The sequence below is a fragment of the Selaginella moellendorffii genome, unplaced genomic scaffold (assembly GCF_000143415.4).
Source record: "Selaginella moellendorffii unplaced genomic scaffold, v1.0 SELMOscaffold_43, whole genome shotgun sequence".
Classification (NCBI taxonomy): domain Eukaryota; kingdom Viridiplantae; phylum Streptophyta; class Lycopodiopsida; order Selaginellales; family Selaginellaceae; genus Selaginella; species Selaginella moellendorffii.
In genome coordinates, this window is record NW_003314304.1 from 156211 (window position 1) to 177010 (window position 20800).

At 46.1% G+C, this 20800-nt stretch overlaps 7 protein-coding genes and 1 long non-coding RNA gene across 9 annotated transcripts; 2 read left to right on the forward strand and 6 right to left on the reverse strand.

Annotated features, from left to right (window-relative positions):
- Positions 1-397: 397 nt before the first annotated feature.
- On the forward strand, positions 398-2575 carry LOC9647046 (galactinol synthase 1). Its single transcript, XM_002979859.2, has 6 exons — positions 398-466; positions 864-983; positions 1331-1705; positions 1838-2155; positions 2213-2347; positions 2405-2575. Exons 1-6 carry the CDS (start codon positions 398-400, stop codon positions 2564-2566), a joined length of 1179 nt encoding a protein of 392 aa, XP_002979905.2. The 3' UTR covers positions 2567-2575.
- Positions 2576-4588: 2013 nt separating this feature from the next.
- LOC112349887 (germin-like protein 1-1) lies at positions 4589-5391 on the reverse strand (the record flags this gene model as incomplete). Its single annotated transcript, XM_024685075.1, has 1 exon — positions 4589-5391. A coding segment is annotated over one exon (774 nt), but the record flags the coding sequence as incomplete, so codon positions are not given.
- Positions 5392-7411: 2020 nt separating this feature from the next.
- Positions 7412-10201, reverse strand: LOC9649595 (probable beta-D-xylosidase 5). 2 transcript variants are annotated; one of them, XM_002980007.2, is made up of 7 exons: positions 9744-10201; positions 9371-9655; positions 9152-9321; positions 8995-9092; positions 8596-8943; positions 8125-8538; positions 7412-8069 (listed from the first exon to the last, which is right to left on the reverse strand). In XM_002980007.2, the coding sequence occupies exons 1-7, from the start codon at positions 10143-10145 to the stop codon at positions 7468-7470; spliced, it is 2319 nt and encodes a 772-aa protein (XP_002980053.1). In that variant the 5' UTR covers positions 10146-10201; the 3' UTR covers positions 7412-7467. The 2 variants fall into 2 exon arrangements, with proteins under 2 accessions (XP_002980053.1, XP_024540640.1); XM_024684872.1 differs by having other exon boundaries at positions 8596-9092.
- LOC112349799 lies at positions 10013-10816 on the forward strand. The gene is made up of 2 exons (XR_002993520.1): positions 10013-10128; positions 10197-10816. It is a non-coding gene; the product is annotated as an uncharacterized LOC112349799 (long non-coding RNA).
- A 208-nt stretch (positions 10817-11024) lies between these two features.
- On the reverse strand, positions 11025-16058 carry LOC9647047 (beta-xylosidase/alpha-L-arabinofuranosidase 2). Its single transcript, XM_024684873.1, has 11 exons — positions 15850-16058; positions 15286-15780; positions 15148-15210; positions 14997-15089; positions 13632-14934; positions 13229-13513; positions 12882-13051; positions 12694-12791; positions 12264-12614; positions 11785-12198; positions 11025-11727 (listed from the first exon to the last, which is right to left on the reverse strand). Exons 5-11 carry the CDS (start codon positions 14037-14039, stop codon positions 11135-11137), a joined length of 2319 nt encoding a protein of 772 aa, XP_024540641.1. The 5' UTR covers positions 14040-14934; positions 14997-15089; positions 15148-15210; positions 15286-15780; positions 15850-16058; the 3' UTR covers positions 11025-11134.
- Positions 16059-16829: 771 nt separating this feature from the next.
- LOC9647048 (galacturonosyltransferase 8) lies at positions 16830-18883 on the reverse strand. The gene is made up of 3 exons (XM_024684874.1): positions 18597-18883; positions 17266-18531; positions 16830-17219 (listed from the first exon to the last, which is right to left on the reverse strand). The coding sequence occupies exons 1-3, from the start codon at positions 18726-18728 to the stop codon at positions 16944-16946; spliced, it is 1674 nt and encodes a 557-aa protein (XP_024540642.1). The 5' UTR covers positions 18729-18883; the 3' UTR covers positions 16830-16943.
- LOC112349816 (pentatricopeptide repeat-containing protein At4g02750-like) lies at positions 18783-19688 on the reverse strand. Its single transcript, XM_024684924.1, has 2 exons — positions 19121-19688; positions 18783-18934 (listed from the first exon to the last, which is right to left on the reverse strand). The coding sequence occupies exons 1-2, from the start codon at positions 19686-19688 to the stop codon at positions 18783-18785; spliced, it is 720 nt and encodes a 239-aa protein (XP_024540692.1).
- Positions 19689-19720: 32 nt separating this feature from the next.
- LOC112349817 (pentatricopeptide repeat-containing protein At2g35030, mitochondrial-like) lies at positions 19721-20798 on the reverse strand. The gene is made up of 2 exons (XM_024684925.1): positions 19980-20798; positions 19721-19798 (listed from the first exon to the last, which is right to left on the reverse strand). Exons 1-2 carry the CDS (start codon positions 20796-20798, stop codon positions 19721-19723), a joined length of 897 nt encoding a protein of 298 aa, XP_024540693.1.
- Positions 20799-20800: the final 2 nt, after the last annotated feature.

Sequence of the window (20800 nt, forward strand, 5' to 3'; positions counted from 1 at the left end):
CTCATCCAGAAAATTCACGTACCAGCAAGTGATGCCGGCAAAACTCTTCTCAACAGTCCACACTTCGGAAGCTGGAGAGGAATTACGTTTCATGTCTAAGTAGCTCATTTCACTGGTGAAACTTCGTGTAGTAGGCACATAATTCCAAGTGGTTTCTCACAGCATTCCTTGTCTCCCCGAAACTGGTTCCAGGAGCCCATTCCCTGCTTGGGAGACTCAGAAGTTTCCATAAAAACCGTCCATCCTCTCCCTCCCTCGTTCCATTCTTGTCCCTTTCCTCCACCTCTACAAAACCGGTGAAGGCCCTTCTCCATCACAAACATGATGCCACGGAAGAACAGCGACTGCATCAGGTACTCGGTCGCCTTGGCCGGACGCGTTCACAACCTTGGGCCGCATGAAAACCTCTGGATTCATTAAGGCTATAGCACTCTCAGAAGTGACTGCGTTGAGGCTGGCAGAACTTGTAACCGAGCGAACATGCAAGTCTCCTTGAGCAGAGCCATCGAAGTGAAATGAACTTTGAGAATGCCACCCATCTCCAAGACACCACCGTCAATAGCTTCCATGAGAGTTATAGTGCCAAAAGTGAGCACTGGTTTTAGGGTTTAGGATAATATAAGTGATAGAGGAAGGATACCAGTCTACTCTGCAAGCCATTCTCTCAAAAGCGGTACCGTTGAATGCATGAGATCTCACACGGCCAACTGAAGCCAATGCTCGAGTGAGTGCACTTCCGCCAGTATGTCCGAGATCGCTTGCCGATGGTGTTCTTCATCTTCGCCACCATCGGAAAGTAGTCATCTTCTCAACCTGCTACTGACCCAGCCGCCAGTTTTTTTCTGTGAACTTGCGTTGTACAGAGGGGGGCGACGAGCCGGAAAGATGATGCGGCCGAAGTGGATAACAATTGCAATGAGGACGGCTCAATGACGCGTAAGGATCCTCATTCTGAGCAACGCAATGTCTTGCTTTCCTTTTTGGTATGCATTGGCTATAGATATATGTCAAAATGCTATGATACTTTCTTTGCAAACACTGGAAAATTTAGCAGAAGAAGGAAATAAATGATTTATGGTCCTGGGACCATGGAAGAACAATAAACCATTTAGAGATTCTATGCTGAGGGTAGTTCCATGGCTCTATGATTTTACAATTGACAATTACAAGGAGCTAAGGACTGGTAGCTAATGCAAGAAGAAAAAAAAATTGCAAATAAGGAAACGAGAATTTTCTGCATGCACCGTTGACACTAGTTATGCGAATTTCCGTCAATCAAATAAGTAGGTGTTAAAGGACTTGTAATAAAAAAAACGTAGATAAATACCAGATTCCCCAGAATTTGCCACCTGTTCGTCCCGATTCAGAAATACTTAAACGCAAGAAGAAGATCCATGGAAGATACTCCTCCCTTGTGATGCCTCAACAAGGAGAAGAGAAGCGGAGGGCCTTCGTCACCTTCCTCGCCGGCGATGGTGATTACATCAAAGGGGTGATCGGCCTCTCCAAGAGCCTCCGCCTCGTCGACTCGAGATACAAGCTCATCGTCAGTGTTCTTCCGGATGTTCCGCGCCGCCACACCGATCTCCTCCTCTCCCACGGCTGCAATGTGCGATCCATCCAGCCGGTTCTTCCGCCCCCGGGAGTTTGCGCCTTCGCGTGGCCCCGCTATGCCATCAATTACTCCAAGCTCCGGATGTGGGAGGTGAGAGCTCTCTCTTTTCCGCCAGGACTCGCTACTGGGTTCCTCAAAGCGGTGGTCTTTCGATCGGATTTGTGTCGAGATTGCGTCTTCTTTCTTCTCGGGCTCTAATGTGACTTGGGCTTTCTTCTCCAGTTCGAGGACTACGATCAGCTCTTGTATCTCGACGCGGACATGATGGTGTTTGAGAACATCGACGAGCTCTTCGATCTGTCGCCCCCCGGATCCCTGACCGCCGTCAAGGACTGCTTCTGCGACTGGAGCCACACTCCCCAGTTCACGCTCGGCTACTGCCAACAGTGCCCCGGCCGAGTCCCCTGGAACTTCGCCCTCGGCGAGCCCCCGAAGCCTTACTTCAATGCCGGGATGTTCGTCTTCGAGCCGAGCAGCAAGACCTTCGGCAGGATGGTGCAAGCCCTGGCCGAGAATCATCCCACACCATTCGCAGAACAGGTGAAAGCTCTGCTCTCGGGAAATTACAACTGCATCTTAATCTTTGCTCCATGGCAGGATTTCCTCAACTTGTTCTTCCAGGACGCCTTCCGGCCGGTTCCAAACGCCTATAACTTGGAGATGGCGATGCTGTGGAGGCACCCCGAGAACGTCAACCTGGACAAGACCAAAGTCATCCACTATTGCGCTGCTGTAAGTTTCTAAGTTCTTCTTCTAGCTCGAAATCCTTTGGAGAAACTCGATTTACAGGGATCCAAGCCTTGGGCTTACACCGGAGAAGGCGCAAACATGGATCGAGAGGACGTGAAAGAGCTCGTGCGCAAATGGTGGGGCGTGTATAATACACCACTGTCGCTCGTGGATGGCTGTGGCCCCAAGGATCATCCAGCGTCTGTGAAAGTTCTCGGGTAAAGGTGGCATCCTCTCCAAAGGTAAGATTCGCCGATCGATGTCTTGTAAGCGTAGAGTGATCCATGGAGAACTTTGACGAGCTAACCTTGTAGCGCCAAAGTGAAATTCGCAGAAGGAAGAACCTCGAATCTCACTTGTATTTCTTCGAAGAGCAAAGTTCTCGTAAACTTTATGATTTTTCCTACTCTGTAATTGCACTCTGGTTTGCTATTAAAGGCTAAGCAATATAATTTCTTCTTTTTCGGTGATTACAATCGAAAAGGATTTGGATACTACTTGTTCGTGAATAGGTCATAGTGTGGCTGTTATGTGCACACTGCTGGTGGCATTGGGCGTGGTGGACGATTGGAAGGAAGCCGAGAACTTGATAAAGGAACACACCGCATTAAGAGGATAAAAAAGAGTTTAAACTATGCCATTCTTGAAGAGATATTTAATGAGCAATGTGTAAATTCCAGGTGGATCATGTTCTTGAAGAGATTTGTGTATGCTCATAGATGGTTTTCTTGATTTGTTGAAATTAATAGTGGATCTCACCATGATCAACAGGAGTGGAAACAAAATTTTGCTTACCACAAAGGAAAATCCCTTAAAGTATAGACATAAATTTTAGAAGACAAGATTAAAATGATTGATTTAGTTTATTTTACATGACCAAGGCTAAGCAAACAAGTTGGCTAAGCAAACAAGTTTGCTGGACAACCGATTGTAAATGTAGATGCCATTTTTAAAATGCACAAAAATGAGGACCTATAAGTAATAGAAATGAAAAAACTTATAACATTTTATATATATATATATATATATATATATATTCACGCATCACTTTATGTGATTTTTTATTGATTTTATTAAATATTTTATTCAATTATTTTAAATTAAATTATTATTAAATTTTAATAAGATTATTTTTCAAAAATTTAATTTATTAATAAAATATTTTAAATAGCTATAATATGAGCTATTAAAAATTTAATTTATAGTTCATTCATCCAAAGTCGTAAAAGATTTAATTGCAAGCCATATTTTAACAGCATTGTACATAACAAACTACTGAGTTTAGTTTTTTACTATATGAGCAATTAAGCCATTTTTTTTATATTTTTGGGCATAAATAATTTAAGCAAATACAATCATTCTAACAACCACAAAACTCAAAAAAAAAAAAACTTAAGAAAAAAATATTTACATTGCAATTTGCAATACACCTAAATATAACAAACCATGCAATGTAAAAAACTTATGTATATGATTATGAATGCAAAAAATCAATAAAGCTACCAAAATTATAATAATATCCACTTAATTAAAAAAAACTACTACACTCAACATCCCAAACAATGAAATAAATGTTTTACCTTCGTTTCATAAGATAGTGTTTTATAACAATTCTTGTGAATTTTAAATTTAAAATAAATATTAAAATTTATTTGTTTTTTATAAAAATAATAATTATATACTTTTAAAGATACTAAACAACTCAATTTACCTTTAGTACTATAGAAATTTCACATATATAACTTTTTTACTTATATTTAAATATTTAACTTTATATAACCTCATTATGCACTGAAATCTAAGAAGATCAGCTTATAACCTCCACTACCAAGAAGTCCCCAATTCCACACTCATTAGTAGGCAATTGAAAATCTCTATAAAGTTCTCAACTGGATTGTGTGATAAGAGTTTCTTTGCTTCTAAAGAGTAGTGTGATGGATATAACGGAAGCAAACTTCTGCCAGCAAAACGAGGTGGCATCCAAAGCAATACGTGGAGAATTGTAACTCAGGCTTGCTGGCTTCTTTCACGAGTTCCAACTCAAATAACTTAGCAATAACAGTAAAATCACTAATGTGAAAAACTCTTTCAAGCTCCCAATCTTCCTAGTCCCACCTCAGCAGCTAGGGCGGTAGTCTAGCTTCCCCAAACATCCTCACAAGCTCCAAAGCCCTGGGAGAGTTCAAAGGAGTTAACTTCGGCACTCGATTTTTCTTACATCGATTTGTGATTATTTACTTCATTTTGAAAATAGCAACCTTTTGTCTTGTGAATTAAGTCTTGCTGATAAGATTCCTCAGGTTCTGAATGTTTGCCGGAGTGATCTGGAACGCCCTCGCCAAGACACGATCATCAATCGGAGGAACCGACGCAAACACCGCCTTTGCCACCTGACTAGTCCCGGGGTTCTGGCTGTTGAATCCTGCCACGGCAAAAGCCGGGGTGGCAGCAATGTTGAGCTGGAAGTGGATCAATCCCCTGGGAAACACGAAGAGCTCTCCCTCCTCCACCGTCTCCAAAAAGAGCTTATTGTCCCCGGTCGTGACGAATCCCACCAGGAGCCTCCCGCAAATCAAGTAGAGGAGCTCGGTGCCCCGGGGATGGATGTGAGGGGGATTCGTGCCCCCTGGAGCGAAATCCACGCGAGCGAATGATACTCCCTGGGTGTTGAGGCCCTGGAAGCGAAGAACGTTGGCGGCGGTGACGATGGATCCCAGGGGATTGCTGGTGTTGCCCGGGTTCTTGATGAGCGCCGACTTGAAATCCGCGGCAACCGGGATGGCTTTGCAGGGGAAGCCATTGACCCGGATGGTGCTGTTGGTATCGGCGACGCAGAGGTCTTGGAGTGGATCTGGATCGGAGGCGCTTGCGGTGAATGCCAAGGCGAGGATGGTAACCATGAGAGCTGGGATCTTCATTGTCTCCGGGGCAGGCGAGCTGATCAGACGCTTTTGTGATGGATTGATTAGCTCGATGGTGATTTGAGAGATCTTGTGAGGTTCTCTTGTGATGGAGTTTATATAGCAAAGAAATTCTAACGAGCTTTGACAAGATCAATCATCGTGTACTCCATAAGGGAATTGGTCCGAGTACAAGCATGTTGCGTGAATGTCTCGCTAAACTCTCGTTAAGAGCATGCATTTGAAAGCAATAAGAATAAGAAAAATTGAAATCTCAGTGTCAATTCTTTCAATACAGAAATCGTGCACAGCAACACAAAAGTATCGATTTTCTTAGAAGTTGGTTCCGCGAGACTCGCAAGGAAAGAAGCCCTATAATTTGAATAGAGGCATATGCCGAGGGCTGCGAATATAAAACTTCGCTTTCACAGAGGTTGGAAAAGGTAAGCATGACGAGCACATCGCTGCTTTCCCGGCAGAAGCAAGCTTGTTCTATTCAGTGACTCGTCATAGTTTTAGATGAGTTTACTAAGATAATTTACTTGCCTAGTGTTCTCTCTGGTGTCCACGAAGACGATATCTGGGTTTTCCTTTCCAATCTTCCACTTTGGAATTGATATATTGACGTCGTCACTGATGTTTCCTCCATGACAGCCTAGTCAAATTCATCATATATAACTTGTTCTTTGTTTTTCTTAGGTTTTGACCTTGCCTTTGTGACTAAGGCTTGCTCAAGCAGGGACGAGAGGAGCTGAAGCACAAAAAAAGGTTATATAATTTTTTGTGTGTAATGTTCTAGCAGCGACACCAAGCATGCAGATACAACCATCTAGGAGCAACAGGGTTATAAAACTTTGTTAATGGGTTTTCCTTTGTTTTGGACTAAGATGAATTTCAAAACAAATCACCTTGATGGCACTTCGATTGTCACAAAAATAAGGGTTCAGTAAAAAGAAAAAATAATGGACATATAAATTTAAATCAGTGTTCAAAAACCAAATAAATTTAAATCCATAGAAATAAAAATTTATATAATAATTGATTTATGTTTTAATTTGTAATATACTTATTAATGAATTCATGATATTATAATGATAGTAATACAAGAGAAGCTTGAAGTTTTTTAAAATGATGTAATAAAAGTTTCATTCAAATTAAAATTATAATAACTTCAAAGTTGTTGATGTATGTATTTCTTTTTATGTGATCCTTGTGTGAATTATCAGATTTTACAGATGTTTAATCCAACCCAGTAAATGTTGGAGTTTGTTTTTCTCAAACTCAACCTCAAAAAGATCATCAATTGGCTTATTTTTAGCAAAAGTTTTTCTATAAATCATTTATACTTTAAAAATTATTTTAAAAAAATCAACTTAAAAAAACATTAGTGCCAAAGGAAATAGAATGCAAAACGAATTTTTTTACATTTATTGCAAAAGTTAAAAAAATATTTAAGGAAGATTTATCCCTTATAATTAATATTTTTATAATTTTTATTTTAATTTGTTTTAAAAATAAACCTAGAATGATAATTACAATAAAATATTATAATAAAAGTAGAATTAAATTTGAAATAATATAAAAAGTTAAAATATAATATACTCACTACATAAATATATAGTAACTCATTAAAACTGATGACAATGCTAAAGATATTTTTTATTATTTTCAAAGAAATGTTATTTCATATTATATAAAAAATGATAATTTAAAGAGTCATATGTTTAGACTAAAATAAAACATTAAAAACTTAAAAAAAATTTTTTTGCTATGCATTGCATGTAATAACGTTTGGTTTGCTTATTAGTAGTATTATTCCTACTTATTAATCCAATTGATCAACTAAACGTTTATAATTACAAATATGTTTATAATGTATAAATACAAGATTAATTTTGTTACATATCAACCATTAGATGGTAGAATAGAAAAGAATATTCTAGAAAGTGTTTAAGACAGTTTATAAATTATAAACTTGTTTGTAGATTATAAATACAAGATTAATTTAAATGAATAACAACCGTTAGATATTAGAATATCCTAGAATATTTAAGTATATTCTAGATATATTTATTACCATCCAAGCAAACCAAAAACTATTTATATATTTTATCAAAATTCTTATCATTTTAGCTTTATTTTTTTTCTTTACTAACTTTATCAAAAATTTAAATGGATTAATTTAGAAAGTTTAATATTTTAAAGATGTTCAAGTTTGGGGCTTTAGGGTCGTACGAGAAGTCGGAGTGAATGCTGCTCGTTTCCGGCGGTAAGGACGTGTGTGCCGCTGCGCAGGAGCTTCTTTCCATCGGGATCGGCGTGGACGAAGTGGCGGCAGGGGTCCAGATCGAAGATCACGGGGTTGCTAATCGAATCCCCCGCGATCTGGATCTTATTGAAGCCGACGAGCTGCCTCTGAGGTACGCCATCGCTCCCTGCGTTAGGAGGAGTAGAGAAGAGCATCAGCGTGTGGCTGATCGCCATGGCGCCCTTGTTCCGGACGGAAATCGCGACCTGGCTCTTGAGAGACTCGCACGATTTCTCGTCCGTGGCGTCGAGGTGGAAGCAAGAGGATGATTTCTTGAGGCCAGTGCACGGTTGCATTGGCGCTGTGGAGGGGATTGAGAGGAATGAGGGTGCCTTGATGAATTTGGCCGAGAGTGAAGTGTAGCTCAGTCCATCGCCGAACTTGAAGATGGTTGGTCCCGTGTAGAATCGATACGTTCTTCCTGGATAGCCTGTGGAAGCATTTGGTCGCATGTTCATGTCTAGCATGGAAATGCTGGTGAAGTTTTGTGGATACCAAGTTGCTGGTAGCTTTCCACCTGAGAGTGATTCGTGCGAGTGTTAGTGGTGAGTTTTGGATTGGAAGTGACTTACTTGGATTATGATCTCCAAAGATAACTTCGGCTATTGCAGCTCCTCCAGCTTGTCCGGGATAACCAGCCCAGAGAATTCCTGCGATCCGGCTGTCACTCAACGCAAAAGGTATGTCGATTGCTCCGGCACTCAAGATGACGATCACAACTGGTCCTTTTGCAGCTTGCATCACCTGGGAGACGAGCTCTTGCTGCTTTCCCGGCAGAAGCAAGCTTGTTCTATCCAGTGACTCGGCTTCTATGGTGAGATCTAGTCCCACTGCTACTACGACAGCGTCTGCTGCTGCCGCTGCTGAGACGGCGCCACTGATCAAGCTGTCCGAGCTGCATGCAACGTTTGCGCAGCCGGGAGCGTAGGAGACTTGGGCGTACTTTTGGAAAGCTTGGAGAGGCGACGTGTATTTGCAAGGTATGCCTGTGAGATAGAGTGTTAGCTCTTCAAAGTTTTCGTGATGTCTAACAAGTTTCTTACCTGCGTAGTTGCCAATCATAGCGCGAGTTGCATTTGCGTGTGGGCCAACGACTGCTAAGCTTTTGATCTTGCTCGTAGATAAAGGAAGAGCTCCCAGGTTCTTCAGGAGCACCATTCCTTGTCTTGCGGCTTCAAGAGCAAGTGTCTGATGTTCGCTTGTGCAGACATCGCTCGCTCCAAGTGAGCCATATGTTTGGGATTTTGGATCGCCATCATATAGGCCCAGCCTCATTTGTACCGTAACAAGGTACGTGAGAGCTTGGTTTATGGTTGCTTCAGTGACTTTCTTTTGCTGAATTGCGGACAGTGTGTGCTTGGCCAGGAAGGTTCCGCAATTCAGGTTCAAGCCTGGAAAGCTGTTTAGTTCGTGAAAAAGCTTTGGTGGAGGAAAATTCTTACCGGCTAACAATGCGTCTGCGGCTGCATCCTCTGCCGTGGCTGCATAGTTGGTGTTGTCAAAGAATACTTGCAACGAATCGCAGTCAGATACTATATATCTGAAGAGCGGAAACAATCAAGTAAGGGTGAGCTGCTGAATTCGCACTATCGTTCTCACCCATTGAGTTTCCAGGTCTCTCTGACTGTTGTTGTCAAGAGCTCGTGATCAGCACACGTCGGGACTCCGTTGAGACGATTGTAAGAGCACATAACGCTGCTTACTCCTCCATCCTCGACGCAGCTCTTGAAAGGAGCATTATAAGTATCTTCAAGGTCCTGCTCGGTCACCTGAAGGTACAATGTTCTCGTTTAGCTCTCAGACAACACCATCACTTACAATTGCATTGAAGTGGTACCGATCAGTTCCAAGCCAGTTATCCACGTCGTAAGCCGTCATATGCTTGCAGCAAGCTGACACTTTCAGTTTATCACTCCCGGCTTGCGACTCCTGGAGTCCTCGCACATAATAAGTTGCAAAGTTACTCGAGAGCAGTGGATCTTCTCCTGGCGTCTCCTGGCCTCGTCCCCACCTCGGATCTCGATATATGTTGATGTTGGGGCTCCAGAAAGTGAGGCCTGACTGGCCGAGATTGTGCATTGCTCTGGCTTCCGTGGACACAGCCTGTTCAAGAGGTACGAAACAACAATGTGAACAACGCTCCGGAGATGTAACTAAGTTCGCAACGTTTTGCAGGGAGGAGGAGAATCACCTGGCCAATTCCGTAGAAGAGACTGGTGTTGAAGGACGCAGCTGTGGTGATTGGCATAGGAAAGCTGGTAGCCGCTGGAACAGAGCCTCCGAATTGTACTCCGGGACTGGAAGCGACTCCATGGAGAGCCTCTTGCCACCACTGGTACTTTGGAACACCGAGACGGGGGATCCCGGTTGCAGTGTTGATCAGCTGAGATATCTTTTCCTCGAGCGTCAAGCGAGCAACATAGTCTTCAACTCGGTCGGTGATTGCCAAGGAGGTGTTGCAAAAGGGGAATGCTGCGAGTGTAGCATTGCTTTGATCACATGCATATGGTGCCTGGCCAGCCAGCACGTCGATGACTCCCAACAGCAGCACTAAAGGCAGCAACGCGTCTTTGCAGGTAGAAGCTTTTCCCATCTTGCTCTCTCTCTCTTTTCAGTTTTGCGTCACTAATCTTTTTATGCCCAGATCTGGGTGCACCACTCAAGAAGAAATCTGTAGCCACTCATTGGTTGAAGGAGAATCTCCACTGAGGCATGATATATCGCTTCTGCGAGCTGACTGAGACGAGCGTGAGCTCCGCGAGCTCTGATATACGAGATAAGATTGCTGAATCATTTATCATATCCGTTGCTTCCTCGGCTCACTCCATCCCAGGATAAGAAGAGCAGGAAGAGAAGAAGAGGACGCCTCAATTCTCCTCTCTACAAGCACCGGCCACGGAGAGCGAGCAAAAAGAATACGACGAGGATTGAAACAAAACAGTGCACACAAAGTTCCACGCCAAAACGATCAAGCTCTGTAGAAGTAAGCTCCTCCTTGTCTCGCTCCCGCTCCTTTCAGCATTGCATTTATAACCAAGTTCTCACTTTCTCTTCACAGGCTCTCTCTCTCTCTCTCTCTCTCTCTCTCTCTCTCACTTTCACTTCACGCTCTCGCGACTCGACTCGGCCGATCTACGTTCTCCCAATCCCGATTTATTCTCGCGCTCGCTCGATGCCAAAGGCCAGTCTGCCAAGTTTATATTTTCATTCTCTCACTTTTTTGCTCAGTGCTCTGATCGTTCTTACAAGAAGTGGTAATAAGCACACGATCCGTGACACCCTATACAGACTAGGCTCGCGCCAGATAGGCCGACGTGGCGCAATCTAGAGCCGTCGATTGGCTTTCGCGGCGGATTTTGTAGCTTTGAATTCTGGCCGTCGATTCTTTTAAATTCCAGCCGTTGGATGCTCTGTCGCGGTCTAGGGCTCTGTTCTTGACGCCTTTCTTTTGTTCCACTCCCAATGCTGGCCAAACAGGGAGAAAAATCTCTTCTTGGTCTTGTATCGTATGTATGTATCGATCAATGGATCGTTGGGCCAACGCCAAAGAATGTAGGGTTTTGGAGCAAATATTTTAGGGTTCTAGGACTGGAGGAGGATGGGGAGAGGATGCCGCGCGTTGCCGACTGCGAGCGTGTGGATGCCGCCGTGCAAGATCCTCACGCCATTGGCGCCCGCGTGGGACAGGTGCTTGCAGGGATCGATCTCGATCTCCACGTTCTCCACGGCGCCTGGCGCAACGCTCACTTTCCCGAATCCAGCGAGCTGCCGGATCGGCGCGCCGTCCCGGCCAGCGTTTGGGGGCGACGAGTAGAGCAGCACTGCACGGTTGGACGGGCGATCTCCCTCGTTGTGGACAAGAATTCTCACCTTGGAGGTAAGCGTGCTACAAGTAATCTCATCGTGTGCATTTAGATGGAAGCATGTTAGATTGCCATCGCAAGATCGCTTGACCGCTGCTGCCTCCGGGAACCCGAGTGAGAGCGGTGCTTCCTTGAATTTGTGCGAGAGTTTAGAGTACGTCTTGCCATAGCCAAAGTTATAGACCGACTGTCCTGTGTAAAACCTGTATGTTCTTCCTGGGTAGCCTCTGGAAGCGTCCGGCCGCATATTCATGTCGAGCATTGTGATTCCTGTGAAGCTTTCCGGGTACCATGTCACAGGAAGCCTTCCACCTGTATAGGATTGTTAGCAAGAACTTATAGAAAGTCCTTTTTCTTTCTTTCACTAACCTGGATTGTGATCTCCAAACAGGACTTGGGCGATGGCTGCTCCACCAGCTTCTCCAGGATATCCAGCCCAGAGCATGCCTTGCACCTTTTTATCATACTTTGCAAAGCTCACGTCGACCGAGCCGCCGGAGAAGATAACTAGAACAACAGGTCCTTTTGCTGCTTTCGTGACTTCGGTGACGAGCTCTTGCTGTTTTCCAGGGAGGAGAAGGCTTGTTCTATCCTTGCCTTCGGCTTCCTGGTTTAAATCCAGACCGACAAACAGTACCACCGCATCTGCTTGGGACGCTGTTGAAGCCGCGGAGCCGATCAAGCTGTTCGAATAGCACGCCACATCTGAACAACCGGCAGAGTATACTACTCTGGCATAGGCACTGAGTCCGTCGTGAGGCGTGGTATACTTGCAAGGTATTCCTGTGGTTTCAGCCTCAAACAAGTGAGCAATATGTATTTCGAGCTACTAACGTAATTGTTCTTACCTTGATAGTTTCCGATCATGGCCCGTGTTGCCTTTGCATGAGGCCCAATTGCTGCTACGGTCCTGATATTGGACTTCGAGAAAGGGAGGACGTTACCGTTGTTTTTCAAGAGCACGATCCCCTCTTTGGCTGCATCTAGAGCCAATTGTTGGTTCTCTCCGGTGCACACGCTCTGTGGTCCAAGATTTCCGTAAGGTTGGGATCGTGGATTTCCATCGTAGAGTCCCAGCCGCATCTGCACGTTGTAAAGGTATCGAAGTGCTTGGTTCACATTGGCCTCGGTAATTTTTCCATTGGTGATTGCAGACTGCGTGTGGATGGCCAGGAAGGGACCACAATCGAGATTCAATCCTGACAGGAGAAAGGAATGGAAAAAGAACGCGGTGGTTAGCACAGCCCTTGTCGGAAGGTTCTTTTGTCATAAAGGTACCGGCTAGCAGAGCATCCGCTACGACATCTTCAGCAGTCTTGGCATAGTTGGTGTTGTCGAAGAAAGTTTGGAGCGAGTCACAGTCAGACACGATGTAGCTGCAAGGGAGATAAAGGAGAAGCACTTCACAGGTGAGCAAGATCTGTCGTCAAGCTGGCCAGACTAAAGCAAAAAATTTTTTTACCGACCCGTTCAGGTTCCAGCTGCTTCTCACTGTGGCACTAAGGAGATTATAGTCAGCGCATGTCGGCACCCCGTTCACCCGGTTGTACGAGCACATCACGCTACTGACTTTGGCATCCTCGACGCAGCTTTGGAAGGGCGGGTTGTACGTGTCTGATAAGTCCTGCTGGGTCACCTGGAACGAGAAAACGGACATTACAGTCAAGAATCAGTTATGAGCAAGAAAAGCAGTGGCATTTCGGAGGCGAGGGGGGACTTATGACACAGAGTACAGATCATGGACAGGGTGTGGAAGTTAGGTGCCAGGAATTATCAGAGAGGAAAAGGTGCAAGCAAAACGCAGGAGCATTACAATGGCATTGAATTTGAAGCGGGTGGTGCCCTTCCAGTTGTCAACGTCGTAAGCTGTCATATGCTTGCAGCAAGCCGAGACTTTGAGCTTGTCACCGCCGAGGTTTGTATCCTGGAGGCCTCGCACGTAGAACGTGGCATACTTGCTCGACAGGAGTGGGTCCTCGCCTGGCGTCTCCTGGCCTCGGCCCCATCTCGGGTCGCGGTAGATGTTTACATTCGGGCTCCAGTACGTGAGGCCGGCTCGCTGATAGTTGTGCATCGCTCGGGCTTCGGTGGACACGGCCTGGAAAAAGGAAACGATATCTCGGTCAGCATGGAGAATTCAGCACACTATGGGTGTGGACAGGACGTCCAGCTACAGCGTCGGAATAAAAGAAAACAGAGGAAGGAGAAGAACTTGCCTGGCCGATTTTGAGGAAGAGATTGACATCAAAGGAGGCTGCGGTGAGAATTGGCATCGGAAAGCTGGTAGCTCCAGGGAATTTGCCTCCAAACTTGACGCCGGGGCTGACTGCAACTCCGTGGAGCGCCTCTTGCCACCACTCGTACCGGGGGAGTCCCAGCCTGGGAATTCCGGCGGCATTGTTGACGAGCTGAATTATCTTCTCCTGGAGCGTCATGCGCGAGATGAGGTCCTCGACGCGAGTGCTCGTCGGCAGCCTGGTGTTGCAGAATCCAAACTGGAGCAGCGTCGCATTGCGCTGGTCGCATGCATACGGTGCTTGTCCCGCCACAACTTGGTGCGTCAAGAGCGCCACCTCGAGCAGCAGCAGCAGGATCCAGGGGCTGCAAAAGCTCGCCTTGGCCATCGCGAAAGCAGCAGGAAGAAACGAAGCAATCGATCCTTTAAATCAGGAACGCAAAAAAAAATTTAAAAAATGGGAGGTATGTGCGAGCTTTTCTCGTTTCTCTCTTTCTTTGCTAACACGAATCAAACTATGGAAAATGCAACACGCTAGCTATCTTCGATCCGACTGGACTGACTGAGCTCTACTGGAGAAATGCGGACTGTGGTATCTCATCTCGAAACTCATGCTCTCTCTTTCTTTTCTTCTTCCTTCGCTTTCTTCCTCGTAGCTGGTGCCTTTGAATCTTCCTTTGTGCGCTCTTTTTGCAGGCTAGGCCCAGAGCCAAAGAAAAAAGAACTACTTGGAACAAAGAATGGCTTGACGGGTTGATAACAGAGCGTGACGGGCGGCCGGCTTGTATGGTGCCTATCGTCCTACCGGAAACGAGCTGCCCTTATAAAGACTTTGGTCCGGGCGTGCCCACGTGGCAGACTGACACTGGGTAAAGCTGAACTGACGTGGACTAGATCTTGACCCTGACGTGGATGGCCGGGAAGCTGACGTGTCGTGGAGAGTCGGTCGCTACTAACCTTTGGTGGAGCCGGCGATGGCGAAAGCCCAAGAGGAGCACCACATGGTGTGGCGTGATCGATTTGATTTTTCCAAAAGGCGGAAAATGGATGGGAATTTATTGACAATATACATGTTAGGTCCACCAAACATTGATCAAACATTGAAAAGAATGTAAAAAAGAGTGAAAATCTTTGTGAGCTCAATCAAATTAATTCTAGTATTGTACTTGGCGCTGATTGATGGCTATGGTTACAAACTTTTATTGGGAAGCAATCGCACGACTCGTCTCTATGATTGTAGACCTTTCTTTCGTCACGCATTGGGAGAGAGTGGCAGCAGCAACCTGACAAGAAGAAGATTGGAGCGATTGGATGGTTCTCTAGATATATAAAAAAGGCTGGTTACCAGAGGAGGATTCGATGCGCTCGCTTGCTCGCTCGTCAACTTTGCGTGAAGAGGGCCAGGCAGAGTGTCACAGTTTTGGTGTGATTCTTCCTCCTGGCCGGGAAAGGCAAAGAAAACTCAAAAGGGGAAAGAAAAGTGTGAGCGGGCTTACAAAGTCAGCAGCATTATCCTCTCCCTGATTCCATCAGCAAAATTTGTTTGGATTCGAGACTACCTGTTCTTCGTGCGCAAGAAAAGCCGACAAGAGAAAAGAATTATAAAACTAAGCAAGGAAATCAATCAAGCTTACCTGTTGTCCGGAGAGCTCTCTCTCTTTTTTCCTGTGATCTTTCCTCGCACAGAGTAACTGTAGCTGTCCATCACTGCCCAGTGAATACGTCTCGCTCGCGAGCGTTGCCGATAAAAGGAACTCTTCCAAATGCGATGCAGTAACGAACGCGAAATAAGTTGGAGTGTCCAATTCTTAGCTCTTGGAGGATTGGCAGACGAACGATCAAAAGGAGACCAGCCAGCTTCTTCGTTTGGCGCGGCCTTTAACAGCTCTTGCGGGTGTCGTTTGTCGCATCCTCCCAGCCACATATTCTTCTCCTAGCTCATCCATCCGAGAGTTCTATCCAATAATGCTGGCTGGCTGAAGATGGATCGAGTGATGAATGAATGAATGGAAGAAGAAGCTTCTTACGAAAACTATAAGAGGACGTGTGTAAGAAAAGAAGGAGAGATCAAGCGAACCTCTGGAAAATTCCAAACATGATTGATCCTTGCTGCGTTTGAGTTGGCGTGCCTATCCATCACCTCGACAAAAATTTAAGTGAGGACAACAAGGAAAGAAGAATTGACGAATAGAACGTACGGTTGAATGTCTTGAGAGTTTTGCTCCAACGATGAAAGCTGCCGCTCAACAAACAGGGAATAAAGCTGCGTGCTACGTGCTCAAATCGTCAGAGTTTGTCAGATGGGAAGAAGGTCGCGAATTCTGTTCATGCATGCCGAATGCTCTCGATAGATGCGGAATCCAAGGCTGAGAAGACGAAAGTTCGAAAGATGATCTTGTAAAAGAATCTGTGGAAGAAGAGGTATGAGTAAATATCGAAGACCACGACAACGTACGTACGTATCACCGAAGATGGTCGATGTTTTGCCGTCGCTTTCCCAGTCAGAAGAAAGACACTGTTAAACAAACCAAAGAGAATATTTTATGCACCAATCAGTCCTGTCCTCATCACCAAACCCACGCTTGAGCATCGAAGAAGATTAAAAAATGTCCTACAACACACACAGCAAACAAAAAACAAAGAAATGAGAATTTCGGTAGCTAACAAGACTCGAAAGCAACAACCAAAACCGACCAAAACTCACTGCTTTGGTTCTTCATCGTCAACATCTTGACTCGAAAAACAAAACTCTAGAACTTTCGAACTTGGACAAGCATCGCTAGGCCCATACCTGTGGATTCCACAAAACCAGCTTAGACCCGGTGCTTCTCAACTTAATATCACCTTACCAATGCCAGAACTCCACCTCCCAGAGCAGCTTCATCGCCATCCCAAACTACGTTAAAGGCTTTCCTGAATCCGACAATTATCAAGTTAATCCAAGGCTTGGTCGAGTTTTTCCACTTTGTTCCACTTGCCGCAAACGTGAAGCAATTGGAATCACAGGACTTCCAATTCTTCCATTTCCTCCTGCGAAAAAGAAACACCTCAAGTAAAGATCAAACGTTAAATCAATGGACGTACCTTCACTAGTGCGCGAAGGCTCGAGAAGTCAAGAGATTGTTTCCTGGACAAAGAAAACTGGAGAAACACAAAATACATATATAAGCCGACACGATTCACAGATATCATCTTTATACGCCTCAAAAAATGGTGTGAAGTGTTAGCATACTTAGCTACATAGAAACGCCGCATGGTCGATAAGACAGCTGAAGAGCTCACTGCTGCTTCTTCAGTGTCCAAAGTTGCACATCTGAACTAATTCCATGTCGTAATCCACGTACCTCGTCCAAAACTCCCGGTACTGGTTCATGGCTAGATCCAGCCACGGCTTCATATTCCCGTTGAAGTGAATCACCGCTGCGCTCCTGATCTTCTCCAAGCTGATGCTCGGGTTGTATCCCAGGCCCAGTACGTGCCACGATTTGTCCAGAGGCTTGGTCGTCTTGTAGAAGGTGATGAGACCCGGCGGCAGGGTTCCAAGCTTCCAAAGACTGCGGTTCTCATTCTGCAAAGAACAAGTTGAGTACATTCAACGACATTTTTTTTGTTACCTTGGATTGCCAGTAGTGATACTCTTCGGTGCACTTCTCTCGCCTCCAAGCATTCAAGTCGAAGAAATTCATCCCGTATGCCCAGCCACAAGCCTTGGGATTGAATCGGGACGCGATGAGAGGGTGCGAGAAGTTCATGTACTTGTCATATCTGTGGAAGGAGCCAAAGCACGTCTCCACCGCCCCATTCACCTTCCCGTCCATGTCGATCTCCCACAGCCCTGTCAGATCCTTCTGCACCACCACGTCGTCGTCGAGGAAGAGTATCCTGTCCAGCTTGGGATACATCTCCGGCAAGTAGAAGCGGAGATGGTTGAGCATCGACAGGTACTTCGGGTTGCGAAACTTCATATTGGTGGCGTCCTTGGTCGCGTTCTCCATCTTGTTCTCAAAGTAGAAGCGCTGCAAGTTGGCCGACTCGAGCTGCTTGAGCACCGGTACGTAGGACGAGTTGAGAAACTTGTAGTCCTCCACGGCCTTCACTTCGATGTGAGCTTTCTCCGGCTTTCTCATCGTAAACCACACTTTCATGGCTCCCAAGTTCATCTTATCCGTCACCACGTGAAATACGTGCTTCTCGGGCTCTCGGGCATGCTTCACGGCCGAGTTCACCACCACCGACGCCGCGATCACGTTGTCCGAAAAGATCGCATAGTGGAACAGCGATGGATCTTCCAGCTCGGGGGCAGGCTCCGGACCATCAACGTAGCGCTCCGGATGGGAAACTCTCTCCTCCATGAGCCTCATCGTCAGGCAATGCAAGCTCTTGGGCACTGACTTGGCAGCAATGAGGCTCGCGAAAGCTCCCTGCTTCTTGGCTCTCGTGAGCTGCTCGTTCACCTGGAAGATGGTGTCCTTGAGCTTCTGGATCTTGAGCTGGTTGTCAAAGAGCTCCTTGGAATCCATCATGAGTTGCCGCGTCACCCGCAATCTCTCCCTCAAATCCCTCTCGAAGGCCCTGAGAGCTTCCGGATCCACTGCGCCACCATTGCTATCTATCAAACCCCGGTTCTCTGGCCTCGCCAGTAACTCCGTGTAGTTCCTGGCCTGATCCGTGAAGATTCTCACCTGTCTCGCCACATCAAGCTTGCCTCGCCTCGCGTACGCGGCGTAGGCATTCACCACCGCCAGCTGATCCTTCGCTTGCTTGACAAGACTCTCCGCCCTCGCCCGGAGTGGATCTTGCCTCGATCTGAGCGCCAAGATCGTGCGCTTCATGTAGAATCGCAAATGGCTGGGGTAGGCATCGCTCGCCTCGGCGCTCACCTGGATTCCACCACAGATTTGAGCGCGCTCCCCAGATTTTGCAAGAAAACGACAGGATCACTCACCGGATACGATGCCGGGGTCTCGCCGTAGATCAGCGCCCCGGTTGTGATGAAGAGAACCACCAGCATTGTTGGAACGATCGCTCGGTAGGCCAGAGGCTTGACTCTGTTCATCCGAAGCCCCCGCCCCGCCATTGCAGCTCCAAGCGCTGGAATCCCACCGAGGGAAGAATCTTGCGTCGATCCAAGCTACATCGGTGCGCGAAATATCGCCTGCCGCGGCAACGCTACTCGCGGCGCCAAGCAATGCTCTTGGACGCCATAGCCGCGTAACGACGATCGACCTAGCGTTCGATACCTGGCACATAAAACATTAACTGACAAGGTCGCCAGTTCGAATACTGTAAGAAAAACATTTCCATTGCATCCACGCCGTCCAAATCTAACAGTAGATGCCCAGAAAAGGCAATTGCTACCATGTCAAGGAACCTCTATTTCGCTGGCAAAGGAGCAAACATTACTAAGCAGAGAATATGCGGCAGAGTTATGGGAATCAAACTCGGTCACTCTAGATGCCACCAATGCACCTGTGCGAATATCCCCTTGCGTCTTGGAAGCTCCAAGCAATGCCGTCCATTCCACTTCCATGGGATTGTACGGAAGGCTGTCCACCAGATCCATGGCATCTTTGATCTGACCAGCCCGTCCCAGCACGTCAACCACGCAGCAAAAGTGCATTGCCGAAGCTGGGATGCCATGGTCCCAAACCATGCTGCCAAAACAGCTTCGGGCATCCTCCAGGGCACCGACGTAGCTAATCCCGGTAAGGACCGAAGCAAATGTGGTCTGGTTCGGCCTGATTCCAAGGAGGTTCGACTGACAAAGGAATCGAGATATCGGGTGCATATTCCCGGTTTGGGCATATGCTTGTAAGAGGGCATTGCAGCACAGTACGTTTTGATATGGCATTTTGTTGAAAAGATTGATTGCTTGGTCTACATTTCCAGAATCACTCACAAGCAAGATCAAAATCGACCAAGAGAACTCGTCGTGCTGAGGCATACTTGTGAAGACACTGAAAGATTCCTCGAGATTCTTGGTCCCGGCGTATGCGTCAAGAATAACATTCCACGATTGTGTGCTGCGATATGGCATTTTGTCAAAGAAGTCTTTTGCCGTTGCTAGATTCATCGCATCTCCGTAAGCTTTGAGCATGGAGTTCCAGGCCACGGTGCTGTGCTGGGGAAAATACCCAAGAATCTTCTCTGCCACGTCGACACGCCCAGCGTGGGCATATGACATCAGCAGGGTATTCCACGTCACGGAATTCCTCTCTGGCATCTTTTCAAAGAGAAACCTCGCTTTGTCAAGATACCCAGATCGGGCATATGCCGTGACAATGGATGTCCACGTCACCACAGAGTGTGCTGGCGATTTTTTTAATACCCCAAACGCTTCTTGGATCAGACCAAACTCTGCGAGAAACTGGAGCATCGCATTGACAGCAACAACGTCCCATTGGAGAATTGACGAGATGACGCTTTGACCCCGATCAAAATCACCGACAAGAGAAAATCCAGAAATCACGGACGTGCAACTCACTGCATTGTGTGCTGGCATTCTCTCAAACAAGTTTGCTGCTTCCTCGATGAGCTCCCAATCCACGTAGCCTTGCAAAAGTGTGTTCCATGAAACTATATCTCGATGGGACGCACTCTCAAACAGATCTCGAGCCTTATCCAGGTCGCCATTCTGCAAAAACACCCAAATCAAAGCATTGCAAGTCATCTCGGTATTGAATTTTTCAAAATCCATGAAATCAAGAATATGCCCAGCTTGGGTATAAGCTGACACGATAGAATTCCAAGTGGCATTGTTCCAGGCAGGCATTCTAGTAAACGTGTCTAGAGCCGATTCTAAATCCTTGTATGATGCAAAAGAAGTGATTAGTGTGGTCCAAGAGTATATATTTCTTTCGCTCATTTGATCAAAAAAGGACTTTGCAGCAACAATATGCCCGTTTTGGGCATATGCAGTAAGAAAAATAGTCGACGAGAAAACATTTGGTTCTTTAATGCTGTCAAAAGCTTCTTTTGCCTCTCGCATTTGGCCGCACTTTCCGTACATCTCCACCAAGAGATTTGCAACGAGACGATCATTCTCGTGATGCGTTCCTCGGATTTGGTCGTGGATCTGTTTGGCCAGGACGGGATTTCGCGCATTCCCGCAAGACTTCACGAGCTGGATGCAAGTTGACACATTCATGC